Source organism: Mustela nigripes, chromosome 2 (genome assembly GCF_022355385.1).
Source record: "Mustela nigripes isolate SB6536 chromosome 2, MUSNIG.SB6536, whole genome shotgun sequence".
In the NCBI taxonomy this organism is placed as follows: Eukaryota; Metazoa; Chordata; class Mammalia; order Carnivora; family Mustelidae; genus Mustela; species Mustela nigripes.
Genome location: NC_081558.1, coordinates 143,970,992 through 143,985,974, shown reverse-complemented (window position 1 = coordinate 143,985,974; position 14,983 = coordinate 143,970,992). Strand labels below are relative to the sequence as shown.

The 14,983-nt window shown below is 36.4% G+C and overlaps 2 protein-coding genes across 2 annotated transcripts in view; one reads left to right on the top strand and one right to left on the bottom strand.

Moving 5' to 3' along the window:
- Positions 1–8,551, bottom strand: part of ANKUB1 (ankyrin repeat and ubiquitin domain containing 1) — a 30,826-nt gene extending 22,275 nt beyond the window's left edge. Inside the window, exons 1-2 of the mRNA XM_059391742.1 lie at positions 8,297–8,551; positions 6,616–6,759 (exon numbers count right to left, since the gene is read on the bottom strand). Of these exons, the coding sequence (XP_059247725.1) occupies positions 6,616–6,759; positions 8,297–8,386 (234 nt within the window). The 5' untranslated portion in view covers positions 8,387–8,551. The remainder of the gene's footprint in view (positions 1–6,615; positions 6,760–8,296) is intronic.
- The window catches only part of RNF13 (ring finger protein 13), a 204,884-nt gene that overhangs the window by 29,496 nt on the left and 160,405 nt on the right, over positions 1–14,983 (top strand). The gene's annotated exons all lie outside the window — the stretch shown is intronic.

Here is a 14,983-nt window from a genome sequence, read left to right as displayed (position 1 = left end):
TATCTTCCTCAATTTCTTTCATGAGTGCTTTATAGTTTTCTGAGTCCAGATCCTTTGCATCTTTGGTTAGGTTTATTCCTAGGTATCTTATGGTTTTGGGTGCAATTGTTATGGGATCAACTCCTTAATTTCTCTTTCTTCTGTCTTATTGTTGGTGTATAGAAATGCGACTGATTTCTGTGCATTGATTTTATATCCTGCTACTTTGATGAATTCCTGTATGAGTTCTAGCAGTTTTAGGGTAGAGTCTTCTGGGTTTTCCATGTAAAGTATCATATCATCTTCAAAGAGTGAGAGTTTGACTTCTTTGCTGATTTGGATGCCTTTTATTTCTTTTTGTTGTCTGATTGATGAGGCTAGGACTTCTACTATGTTGAGCAACTGTGGTTATAGTGGACAACCTGTTGTCTTCCTGACCTAGGGGAAAAGCTCTCAGTTTTTCCCCATTGAGAATGTTATTTGCTGTGGGTTTTTCATAGATGGCTTTTATGATATTGAGGTATGTACTCTCTATCCCCACACTGTGAAGAGTTTTGATCAAGAAAGGATGCTGTACTTCACCAAATGCTTTTTCTGCATCTATTGAGAGGGTCATATGGTTCTTGTCCTTTCTTTTATTAATGTAGTGTATCATGTTGATTGATTTGTGGATATTGAGCCAACCTTGCAGCCCAGGAATAAACCCCACTTCGTCGTGACAAATAATGCTTTTGATGTACTGTTGGATCCTATTGGTTATTATTTTGGTGAGAATTTTCACATTCATGTTCATCAGAGATATTGGTCTGCAATTCTCCTTTTGGGTGGGGTCTTTGTCTGGTTTTGGGATCAAGCAATGCTGGCCTCATAAGAAGAGTTTGGAAGTTTTCCTTCCATTTCTATATTTTGTAACAATTTCAGAAGAATAGGTATTAATTCTCTTTAAGTGTTTGGTAGAATTCCCTGGGGAAGCCATCTGGCCCTGGGCTCTTGTTTGTTGGGAGATTTTTTATTACTGCTTCAATTTCCTTGCTGGTTATGGATCTGTTCAGGTTTTCTGTTTCTTCCTGGTTTGGTTTTGGTAGTTTACATGTCTCTAGGAATGCATCCATTTCTTCCAAATTGTCAAATTTGTTGGCATATAGTTGCTCTTAATATGTTCTTATAATTGTTTGTATTCCTTTGGTGTTGGTTGTGATCTCCCCTCTTTCATTCATGATTTTATTAATTTGGGTTTTTTCTCTTTTCTTTTTGATAAGTCTGGGCCAGGGGTTTATCAATATTATTAATCCTTTCAAAGAACTAGCTCCTAGTTTCATTGATCTGTTCTACTGTTCTTTTGGTTTATATTTCATTGATTTCTTCTCTGATCTTTGTTATATGTCTTCTGCTGGGTTTAGGCTTTCTTTGCTGTTCTTTCTCCAGCTCCTTTAGGTGTAGGGCTAGGTTGTATATTTGAGGCCTTTCTTGTTTTTGAGAAAGGCTTGTAATGCTATCTAGGTCCTCTTAGCACTACCTTTGCTGCATCCCAAAGATTTTGAACTGTTGTGTTTTCATTTTCATTTGTTTCCATGAATTTTTAAAATTCTTCTTTAATTTCCTGAATGAATTTCATTCATTCTTTATTAGGATGCTATTTAGCCTCCATGGATTTGAGTTCTTTCCAACTTTCCTTTTGTGGTTGAGTTCTAGTTTCAAAGAATTGTGGTCTGAAAATATGCAGGGACCCAGGATGTGATCTATTCTGGAGAATGTTCCATGTGCACTAGAGAAGAATGTGTATTCTGTGCTTTGGGATGGAATGTTCTGAATATATTTGTAAAGTCCATGAGGTTCAGTATGTCCTTATTTCCTTGTTGCTCTTTTGCTTAGATGATCTGTCCGTTTCAGTGAGGAGTGTTAACGTCCCCTACTATTATTGCATTACTGTTGATGTGTTTCTTTGATTTTGTTATTAATTGGCTTATATAATTGGCTGTTCCCATGTTAGGAGCATAAATATTTATAATTGTTAGATCTTGTTGGTTAGACCCTTCAGTTATAATATAATGTCCTTCCTCATCTCTTATTACAGTCTTTGATTTAAAGTCTCATTTGTCTGATAAAAGGATTACCACCCCACCTTTCTTTTGATGCTCTTAGCATGAAAAATGGTTTTCCACCCCCTTGCTTTAAGTCTGGAGGTGTCTTTGGATCTAAAATGAGTCTCTTGCAGATAGCAAAAAAAGCAAATGGGTCTTGCTTTTTTATCCAATCTGATACCCTGTGTCTTTTGATTGGAGTATTTAGCCTATTAATATTCAAGGTAACTATTGAAAGATATGATCTTTTTGGAAACATTTTCATTTGTAAATTATACATTGTTTTTTAAGTAATTTTTTTTTTAATTTAAGTAATTTCTACACCCCATGTAGGGCTTGGACCCATGACCCCAGGATCAAGAGTCACATGTTCCTCCGACTGAGCCGGCCAAACATCTCTCATTTGTACATTATACATTTTTCTTTTTTCCTTTCTTTTTTTTTTTTTTTTTTTTTTTTTTTTTTTTGAGAGAGAGAGAGCACCCATGAGTGGTAAGAGGAGGCACAAAGGGAAAGGGAGAGAGAGAATCCTAAGCAGACTCCACATCTAGCAGAAAGCCTCATACAGGGCTCAGTCTCACAACTCTGAGATCATGATCTGAGCCAAAATTAAGAGTCAGACACTTAATTGGCTGAGCCACCCAAGTGTCCCCCACCTCACACTTTAGAAGGCATGACCTGTCAGAGAGTTGCTTGTTAGCCCTCTTTGTAGCAGGGCTAAGTGCTCCCAAGCTAGCCTACCCACCAGCTGTACTTTGAATTAGGAGCTGGTAAGGCAGAGAAGCAGCAGACACAGGGCCTCGTCCATGGCAGTGGCACATCTGCAGCATTGCTTGTCTGGCAGCAAGGCTGGAGGCAGGGTCAATTGCTGGCTTTGAGGGCTCAGAGGTGGCTGCAGCTGCAGCCTTCTTGGACTAGTTCTGGGGCATGATGAAGACATTGTTTTTGACTGCATACTCTCTGAACCTGCTTATCTAGTCTTCTTGTCAAGACTGTCAACTACTGAGTAGCCTTTCAGTGCATTTATTTTCTGCTTAAGTTGTCCAGGCTTTGTTTCTGCTGCTTACAATTAAGAACCTGATGCTGGAAAGGAAAAAAGACAAGGATGTAGGAGCACCTTGCCTTGACGGTACAGAGGGAGGAGAGATGCCCCAGTAAGGGAGGAAATCGTAACCCTGAAATGCATCTTGATACCTTGCTATGATGTTTCTGATATCAAACATATACCATCTTGTTAATTTTCAAACTTCACCTCTCAGGGACTTTGTCAACTTATTCATGCATCACCCTTTTATGGAGAGCCTACTATATGCCAGGTACTATTTTCAGCACTGGTTGTCAACAGTGAACAAAACTCAAGCAATAGTTTCCACAGTGACACTTGTTAGAATGAAGGAAGCAAATGGGATAGCACTTCTGCATGCCCAGCAATAACCTGGGTCCTTCCACTGCATCATGCCGTGATTTATAGGAACATAGCAGTCTGTGGCAGCAGTAGCAATGAATGGGCAGGATTGACTCCTGCCTTAATAGAACTTGAATATATATCTTATAGAAGATATTTCTTATGGTTTCTATAGAACTTTTTCCCCTGAGAAGGAAAAAATAATGCAATATTCTTTCCCCACTATTCTCATATTGCGCCCCCCATTCACTTTTCCAGATGTTTCTACATTACTATTAAAAGAGAAGGTATAATACACAGGAAGGCTGGAAGATATATTGACTATTTAAAAAATGTATTTAGGAGCAGTTCATCTCTTAATTTATCTAAAGTCTTTTCCTTTTTTCACACAAGCAAAATGTAATTCACACAAAATATAAGCATAATAAAGAAACCAAATATTTTGGATATATTTTGCATCACATAATGTGTACTTGTATTTTTAAAAAGAGTTTATTTATTTGAGAGAGAGAGAGGGTGTGCATGTGCACAAGTAGGGGGTGGTTGTGGGAACAGGGGGAGAGAGAGAGAGAGAGAAGCAGACTCCATGCTGAGCAGGGAGTCTAACGTGGGCTCGATCCCAGGACTCTGGGATTGTGAACTGAACTGAAAGCAGATGCTTAACTGATTGAGCCACCCAGGCTCCCCTCTACTTATATATTTTTTTTAAAAGAAAATTGCTTACTTGGCAAATTTTTAAACTTTGCAAAAGCATATTGTTTACATCTTGTTATGTCTAAGTTGTGCAAAATAAATGAAGAAACTAGCTTTCCAAGATTTTCAGAAGGTAGAACTAACTGCATGAAGTAGTAGCATAGTTAAATAGGAAAGGTACTACTTAAATTTGTATATATCTAATTGTGCAATAAAGCAACAATATGACTTGGAATGCAGCCTTTTGTTACATAAAATAGATTAGATAGCTTAGAACTGGTCTGACTGCATTCTCTGAGGCATGGGATATTTTCCGAAGAATTTTTGTCATTTTAATCCCATTTTAGACTGCTATTATCCATACATAGTAAATAGTGTGGAATTTTGAAATAGGCTTCTTTTTATCATTTAATCTATACAGCAATTAAGTCAGGATGAAAAACCAATCTTTATGGTCTTTGCAGGTAATTCTCTTCCTTCAGATTCTAGATACTGTTTTTCTTCCCCAAACCAGTCATATGAAATTTCCTAAATGTGTTTCTACTGGAGAATGTGAAGATTAAGATCACTAAGATTTCCATGGAACATGAATGTTTTTATTTAAACCCTGTGTGTTGGCCAGTTCTGTGATGTGTAATTATATTCTGCCTCTCTTGATTAAACCCATTTTACCTCTATATTCTATTTTTTTCCACTGAGAGTTTAAACTCCAGGGAAAGGTCAGAGTTCAGTGCAAAGATAGCTTGCACCACGGTCATAGATGATGTTTTATTGGCAGAATTTATGGAAAATTTTTATAAGTAAAACTAGGAAATAGGTTGCCTCTGGGGAGGAAAACTGGGGGCCAGAGGTGGGAGGAAGACTTTTTACTGTATATACTTTTTATATCTATTGTCATCTATGTGAATGTACTACCTATTAAAAAATAAATCAAGGTTAGAATTTTAAATTAAGGGAAAGAAAGCCAGTGCTGAGTTAAATAATAGTATACTATTCATACTCTTTACACACATTATGTACATCCTTGAATAGCTGTGGCTCAATCCCATCCCTCCAGCTGCTCAAATATCAGTAATAAACTTGTGCCACTATCTCTAGGTAAGCAAGCAACAAAGTCTCAAATATCATTATTGGCACTGGAAAATTCCAGGATATTTTAAACGGTTTATCCTATACAGTACCAAAAACATGACATAAAAATATATTTAAATACATAAGGAAAGACATTTAAGAAATGAGATAAAAAAAAAAAAAAGAAATGAGATGGAATTTAGTCTGCCTAAAGGAGTATTATACTATAATTTTCTTAGTCTCAGAAGGAGAAAAGAAGAAATCAGAGTTGTTTTTATTTATCTTTTTGATAATTAAACATTCTTCAAGAATACAACAATAATACATGAATAAATGCTCATAAAACATTACAAACTCATGTACAAATATGTTATTTTTATTTACTTAAATGGAATCATACAATGCTAATTTTTCTGTGTCCTGTTTTTACTAGTTAGTAATAACTATTTTAGATTTTTTTGAAACATAGACTTCTCACTTAGTCAATCAATGAAATATATTAAAAAACAAAAAAAAAGTTAGCTTTGGCTATCATAAAAAATTTTTTAATGCTAAAATGAGAAAATTAGTGCCCCTTTTAACAGAGAATGTGTACTTAGTTACTTGGTTCCTTGAGTCTCATGTTTTCATATAGAATAAAGAACTAGTATTGAATAACATTTCTTCCCTAGAAATCAATGCTTAAACTCTTTAGGTCACCTGTCTCCTTAAGAAATTATCAGAAATTAAAAAAAAAAAAAGAAATTTTCAGAAATTAAAGATCCTCCACCCAGAAAATCTCTAGACACATAATTTTGCATATTTTATAATTTTAGGGTTTCGTAAAGTTCTTAAAACCCATCCAGGGATCCCCAATTAAACGCCACTAATTAAGGACACTATAAATGGAAAAGGCTGTCTCCAGGTTGTAGGTATGTACATCTAATTCATGAATGACTACTCTGGTTGAATTTAGATGTAGAAATTGCCCTTTCATTCTTATTGTTGCTGAGAATTTCTTACCTCTCCTCACTCCCCTGCCCTTATTCCATTGGGGATCGAAGGAAGTGACTGAATTTTCTTTCAACATCAATATTTCAGATCCACCCCTGCCCTCATTCCAGTATTGGTTCGTGAGATGTTCTGGGATGACAGTTTGGGGCAGCAACAGGGGACAGAGGAAGGAAGGGAGATAAAGAGTTAACAAGGGAAACTCCCTCTAGTCTCTACACCTTACTTCCCGGTACATCAGAAATTGTGCATAAGACCAGTTAGACAAATGGAAGAGAGGAGAAAGCAAGAAGAGAAAACTTCTTCCTAAGTTATGAAGTGACTTTTTTGAATTATCCACAACTTTATTCAAAATGAGGTAGATATCTAGAACAATTGTTGTTCTGATCATCATACCTTAACAAAGCATTTGAGAGTTGAACCAAAAGATATTCCAACATCAGCAAGACTCCAGCTGTCCTTTAGGGCTGCTCCAGCATATATTAGCTCCAGATACCACCTTCCTTGTTCATCTTCAGAGAGAGGAATGTGGAAATAATCCTTAAAAATCAATAGCATATTATGAAAACAGTATATCTCAATGTTACTAGTTCTCCAGTAATATAATCTCTCTTCTTTTACATTTTTTTTTCCAGTGAGCATTATAAAAGTGTTTTGGACAGATGAAGAAGTATGAGGCAGGGGTTCTTAACTTGGAGCCTATAGACCTCTCCGGAAGGTTATGAACAGGGTTTAGATGGGGAAAAACTATGTTTTGTTTTTATTAACTCTAAATGAAACTGAGATCTTCTTTCAATTATGTATGTAGGCAACAAACTAAAGAAGCAGTAGTTGGCTGTACCTATGACTTTGTCACCAATAGAAATCACAGATTATTTTTATATCATTATAGTTGTTGCAAAAATCTCAAAATATACTGATCACTACTTTGAAATTGCAAGTTATTAGATGCATTGCTAAAATTTGCTAAGGTGTAAATAAAGAAGCCCACCTGTACTATATCACAAATTTGTTTTTTAATGTTTGAAAATTATTTTCCAATATAGTTGGTTTTCTTTTCTTTGTATGTATTTTATTGTATGCATTTGAAGACATTCTGTGGAGTCTATAGGTTTCACCAGACTGCCAAAGGATTCAAGGCATAGAAAGATTAAGAGTCTTTGTGTTAGAAGATGTAGGTTTCAGTAATTACAGTAATCTCTATTAACTAATGTAACTGTGATTCAATAAATGCACCTTACTAGATGGGAATGATCATCTCCAAGTTAAATACCATCTGATAGTCAAGACCTAAATATTTGTCTTAATTTCCTGTATTATTTCCTTATGAGAAAGCTACTGAATCCAAATTATTTCTTATTCCAGTTCTGTATTTGTAGGTGAGCTGGTCAACCAGCTTCAGTCTCTGAGCTTCAGTCTCCCTGGATGCAAAATGAGGCTGTAGTTCAGGGTTGTTTGAAGTCCTCTCCACCTCGAAAATCCTTTGTTATCTTTACAGTTGTTCACTCACCAAATGTACCATCCAACAACCGGCATGCTCTACTTAGCTAGTTTAGAGTTAATGTCCTGTTTTTGTCCTTTTATGAATAACAAAAGGACAGTGCACAACCCACACACTTCATAAGGAGAAGTCAAATTTTTTTTTTCCTGAGAATTTACTGACTCAGTTTGCTTCCTGTCTAACACCTCCATGGTTACTATCTTCTTATCAAACTGTTGTGTAAGCAAATAATGACATTTTCAAATAGTGTTTCCTCTTTGCTGAAAATGTATTTATTTATTTATTTATTTAAAGATTTTATTTATTTATTTGACAGACAGAGATCACAAGTAGGCAGAGAGGCAGGCAGAGAGAGAGGAGGAAGCAGGCTCCCTGCTGAGCAGAGAGCCCGACGTGGGGCTCGATCCCAGGACCCTGGTATCATGACCTGAGCCGAAGGCAAAGGCTTTAACCCACTGAGCCACCCAGGCGCCCCTGAAAATGTATTTAATAGTATCTCTACCCCATATATAGTTTAAAGCCACGGCGTAGTTAAAATCAGTAGACATCTTAGTGGCTTGGGGACAAAGTACATACCTTTATCATCAGCTTGACAGCTTCCACAGTTTCATCTGTTGCAACATCAAATGGTTCAAAAGATCCCTCAAAGGCTATGAAAATTCTCATTCTCTCAAGAAACAAAACAAAGCAAGCAAGCAAACAAACAAAGAACCCCAATCCTACAACTTTTCTCAAAGAATTGGGTAGCTGGACAAATTCTATTTTGCAATTATGGACAAAGATGATGGCCAGAGGCAGCTGTTTCCTTCTAGCTTGAAAGTTGAGCTGAGAGAATGTGAAGAGACAAGTCCTGCTATCTGAGTACTGGGCAACACAGACAGCAGCTGTATTGGCGGAAATGTTTTCCTCGCCAATGGCAGGCAACAGCCCCTTGTTCCTATAGTACAAAAGTACAGAAGCTAGCAAACTTGACAATGGTTGGGGCAAGTGTGAACAAGCACCAAACAAGTATTGCAGAAAGGCCACACATAAATTATACTTTTGTGATGTGACCATCATCCAGGGTCTCTTGAATCTCTATTCACTCAGTGCAGCTGACTAAAGGACCCTTCAAAATAGAGATGTTATTGGAATGTACTGGCACACAGTGAAGCAAAACTGATTTGATTTTAGTGAATGTGGTAATCCTGAAAGTTCTCCATAAATAACTCTGAGCTGAAGCATTCTGGTTTCCATAACAACTTTGTGTACTTGTTCCCTGGCGGTATTTCTAATCCTGCCACGGGGTACAGAACAATGCCCACTCGCACCAGGGAGATGAATGCGTAGGCAAATGTCTGTGGTTTTCCCTTATCCTCTCTGTGTAACAGACCTGCCCAATAACAACATGTAGTTGGTATGTCTTCTAGTACTTGCCTTTATGTTATTTATAACAATTTACCATTGTTATCTTCTTCAGCTTCCCTTAGCATTGGTGGAAAATATTTCAAACTCCACTCAATAAATGAGCAAAGGTATTAAGCACAATTACTCAAGTTTATAGAGTAAGCATTGTACTGAAACTTAACTCTAAGACTCTCCAGGTATGATACACTTGGTTTAGTGCTGTTAGGTCAGATTATTTGCTTGCATATGTAAATCTCGTCTTCTTCCTCAAATTCTCTTCCTGATCCATGACAGAATCCTCATTTTGCATTTCTTTTTATTCTTAACAACACTTAGCACAATGTGAGTCATGTGATAGGTGCTTGGTATATGTTAACCTCTTGGTTGATTCTGTTCCGATTTCCAACTTGTGTTCCAACCACAAGAAATGTGAAAAAATGGAAGACATATAAAGGGCAAAGGATTTCATGGCAGAGCTAACTCTCTTTTCATCATATTTTTCAGGTGTTGCAACATCATGTTATCGCCTTTTGTTGTTGACTTTTTTTTTTTAAGATTTTATTTATTTATTTGACAGACAGAGATCACAAGTAGGCACAGAGGCAGGCAGAGAGAGAGAGAGAGAGAAGCAGGCTTCCTGCGGAGCAGAGAGCCCGATGCAGGGCTCGATCCCAGGACCCTGAGATCATGACCTGAGCCGAAGGCAGCAGCCCAAACCACTGAGCCACCCAGGCGCCCCTGTTGTTGACATTTTGATAGGAAGTTTATTAACATAGGGTATAGGTGTTCTGTTTTGGTGTTTCCCCACAAGCTGCTGTGGTGTTGCCTGGTGAAAGCTCATAGCTACAGCTCCTTCTCCAGGAATTGCCCTTGGATGATGGGAAATGTCTTGGCAAAAAAGCTGGGCATCCCCCTCAGTAACTTACAGCCAAGGGGCTGCAAAAGGCCTGCCTTCTCATCTGAAGGAGTGAAAACTCTGCAAAGGATTCTTGTAGATCAGGCCATGGCTGGACTTTATGTGAGACTACATGCTTTCTCACTTTTTCTTCTTCCCAGTTCTGCTGAACTCTCCCTGACTAGTTTTACTTGTGTACTCCCTCAGTAATTGATATGCATCCAATCCCTGTCTCAGGCTCTGTTTCCAGAGAAATCAGCCTACGGCAGAGGATCTTAAAGAAGCTCATATGCTTTAAGAAATCATAACCAACTGCTTTAAAGCTTCCGAAAATATGTGTTTATTTATACATGTGTATTTTTGTACATTGTAGTAGGCTTGCCTTTAGAGTAAATGCCCAGCTCAAAATTATGTCATTAAGGACTAGTTCCTTATCTCTGACCCCAGCAGTGATGTTTGTAATGTGACACTTTTCTCGTCATCACAATTATTTGGACCAGAATGGAACTGTCAGAATCCTTTCTTTTTGGACTGAAGGAAAATATGACTTTGTGGTTTAATCTGTAACATGCACTTAGCCACTGTGAGTGAATCATCTTCTACCTCCAATGTGACTGAGTGGCAGAGAAAGCTAAGAAGAAAGAATGAAACAGACATATGAAGAGGAGCACAGTACATAGACAGAGGGTACTCCCATGGTTTCTGTTGCCCATGAATTGTGAGACTCCTTCTCTCTATATAATACCTTGCCCCCATTTTGCTTAAACATGCTTTGGTTGGTTTCTGTTACTTAAAATTGAGAGAGTTCTAATTCATATTTATCCTTTGAGATCCAGCTTCCTTTGCAACAAGATAAGGATATTCATTATCACCACAATTGTTGTTTAATGTTGTTGCCAAGATATTAGCCAAAATGTTTTGGTAAGAGACATAAACCAGGTACCAATATGGAAAAATCTTGAAGGTATATAATTAGGTGACAAAAGATGCAAAACAGAATGTGTCATACGCTACCATTTGATGAAAAAATAGGGAAATCATATATATGGATATGATATACGATATAGTTTCCATAGACCTCAAAATCCCTGGAAATATACTCAGGAAACTAGAATCATTGGTGCCTCTAGAGAGGATACTTGAGCAGCCAGGGGTCAAGGACAAGAAAAATACTTTTCACTGTATTTTCTTTTTCTTTTTTTAAAAATAGGTTTTATTTTTTAGAGAACTTTCAGATTTACAGCAAAATTAAGCAGAAAGTGCATAGAGTTCTATACTCTTATACCTCCTGCCCCCACACATTACAGCTTCCCCCATCAAAATCCCAAACTGAATGGTACATTCATTACAACTGATGAATCCACGCTGACACTTCATTGGCCAAAGTCCATACTTGATATTAGGGTACACTCTTGGTGTTGTACATTTTATGGGTTTTGACAAATTCATAATGACATGTATTCATCCACTGGTACAATATCATATGAAATAGTTTCATTGCTCTAAAATCCTCTGTGCTCTGCCTCTTTATCCCTTTTCCTCCCCTACCCTCACACAACCACTGATCTTTTTACTGTCCATGGGTTTGTCTTTTCCAGACTGTCAAATGGTTGGAATCATACAGTTTGCATCCTTTTTCAGATGTTTCTTTCACTCAGTAATGTGTATTTAACGTTCTTCCATGTCTTTTCATGACTTGATAGCTCATTTCTTTTTAGCATGGAATAATATTCCATTGTTGGATGTACCACAGTTTATTTATCTATTCGCTTACTGAAGGGTGTCTTGGTTGCTTCCAAGTTTTGGCAATTATGAATAAAGCTACTATAAACATCCATGTGTAGGTTTTTGTGTGGATGTAAGCTTTCAGTTCATTTGGGTAAATACCCTTGAGTACAATTGCTGGATGGTATGGTAATGTTTAGTTTTGTAAGAAACTGCCAAACTATCTTCTGGAGTGGCCGACCATTTTGCATTCCTACCAGCAATGAATTAGAGTTCCTATTGCTCCACATGCTCACCAGCATTTGTTGTTGTGTTTGTGTTACCTTTTTTTTCTTTTCAGATTATGAACTATGTGAAAGCATTAATTACTCAAAATATTAAATTAGATGAAATACAGTAAAATTAAAAAAAAAAAAAAAGCCCAACTCAGTCCTTTAAGAAGTCTTCTTGATCTCCCCAGGGCAGTTTACCTCTCCCTCTATTATTCCCTCACTGCGTCATACGTTTTTAAACTATTGGTCTTTTTATACTGCATTCCATTTATCATATCAGTGTCACCCTCTCCTCATGAAGAGCTGCTTCATGGAGGGACAGTGTCTTAATCACTTTTGTATCCCCAGCCTGAGTGTCTCACAGTATGAATAAACACAGTGAGGTTATTATAGATTGATATCGTTAAAAGTTACCTTGTAATAATGAAATGATAAGCAGACTTGAAACTCTCTTAGCAATCTGGGGACAGATTGAATTGATGAAGAATAGACTCGAAAATTTTCTTAGTTGCAATCTAGAAATAACTTGTTTTAGCATCTAGAAGCTCTTTTTGAGTCCCCACCCAGGAGTTTTTAAATAATTTAGTTAGCCTACTGGGTGCCTCCTACCTGCAATGGAATATGCTAAGTCTTTGGAAGATTTGGTGATGGATCTTAAGGAATTTGCCATGAATATGGAAAATGGTATCTGTCCAACACACCTGGACCAGGAACTGTATTGTAGGATAAAGTGTGATAAGAGATGTACAAACGAAATTGATGGTATGGAAGTGAAGAGACATTTAATCTGATGTAAAGATATACTATTCATTCATTTTAGTCATTCAGTACATACACACTGAGCCTTTAGTATGGATCAGGCACTGTTCTCTGCAGGATCATTGCAGTGAATAAGATATGGAACTTCCAGTTTAATGTGAATGTGTGTGTGTGTTTGGAGTGGAGGAATGGTAGGTAAGGAATAGTGGGGAGGGACAAAGACAATAATTAATAAACAATAAATAGCTAAGCTTTGTTTAAAGAGAATGGTCAGACAGTAGGGATAAGCATGGAAAAGGTAAAGACAAATCTAGTGAAATAGAAAAGGAAGGGCTTGTTAGAAATAATGGTATAAAAGAATTAGGTCCAATAAAGGGAAAACAAGAAAATAGGAAGGTGACACATACCAAGGGAGAAAGAACAAGAAAAAAATGTTAAAAGATCTGTACTGGGGTAAAAAATGAAAATGACTATGTCACAATCAGTGATTAATATTTTAGTCCTCTGATCTCTCATATGTTTCATAAATGGAAATCTATGATTCTTGATTTTTATTTCTCCATTTAGAGTCATAGCAGTCTCCCTATTACTGTTTAATCCCTTACTTTAGGTTCCTTTTAAAAACTCTGAAATAATTACATGTTTACATTGATTTTAAGACTTTTTTGATTTATTATATATTGATACATGTCATACATGTCATATGATATATACAAAACAAGAAAAAATAGAACTTCATGTCATATGGTAAATAGTCTTGTATAGGAACACAGAATGATTGATGATTCTTTACAATACTAATTACCTTAAGAGTATATGCTTTGGTATGAAAAATGCTCAGTGCTGATGTGTTTAGAGAAAATTGATGGCATTATTTTTTATTGAAGGTTAGTTGACATACAATATTGTATTAGTTTCAGGTGTACAACATAGTAATTTGACAATTCTATACATTATTCAATGCTTATTGCCATTTGTAGTCACCGTAAACATTTTCACAATATTGTTGAGTATATTGCTCGTGCTATCCTTGTACTTTTCATCTCTTTGACTTATTTATTTTATAATTAGATGTTTGTATTATAATACCCTTTACCATTTTGCCCATCCTCCCACCCACCTCTCCTCTGGCAACCACCAGTTTGTTCTCTGTATTTGAGTCTGTTTGGTTTGTTTGTTGATTTGTTTTGTTTTGTTTTTTGGATTCCACATATAAGTGAAATCATATGGCGTTTGTTTTTCTTTGTCTGACTTCATTTACCATAATACCCTCTAGGTCCATGCATGTTGCCGCAAATGGCAAGATTCACTCTTTTCTATGGCTCAATAGTATTTCCTTGTATGTAAGTATGTATATGTATATATATACATACACACACACGTGCATGTATAACTTATATATATTTATATACTGCATCATATATATACCACATCATATATACCACATTTTCTTTATCCATTCATCTATTAATGGACACTTGGGTTGTTTTCATATTTGGCTATTTTAAATAATGCTGCAATAGACACAGGAGTACATATAGCTCTTTGAATTAGTGTTTTCGTTTTCTTTTTTTAAAAAATATTTTATTTATTTATTTGACAGAGAGACATAGTGAGAGGGAACACAAGCAGGGGCAGTGGGAGAGGGAGAAGCAGGCTTCCTGCTGAGAAGGGAGCCCGATATGTTATCCCAGGACCCTAGGATCATGACCTGAGCTGGAGGTAGATGCTTAATGACTGAGCCACCCAGGTGCCCCGTGTTTTCATTTTCTTCGGGTAAATACCCAGTAATGGAATTACTGGATCATATGGTAATCCTGTTTTTAATTTTTTGAAGTATCTCCATACTGTTTTCCACAGTGGTTGCACCAATTTACATTCCCACCAATAGTGCATAAGGAACGGTTTTCTCCACATCTCCACCTGTTATTGCTTGTCTTTTTGATACTAGTTATTCCGACGAGGTGATGTCTCATCGTAGCATTTATTTTTAATCTACAACTCTGCTTTTATTTTTACAACTTTAAAATTTGTCATAGAGCTCTGTTGTGTTTTTTGAGAATCAAAACAAGTTTGGAAAAATGAAGTAAAAATTCTTAATTCTCAATATACTTCCTGTCCTTATATTATTCCTGATCCATTTAAGGTACAGTTTTCGTTAGTTGTTTTTTTTTTTTAATATTTTATTACTTATTTATTTATTTTAAAGTAAGTTATTGTTATTTT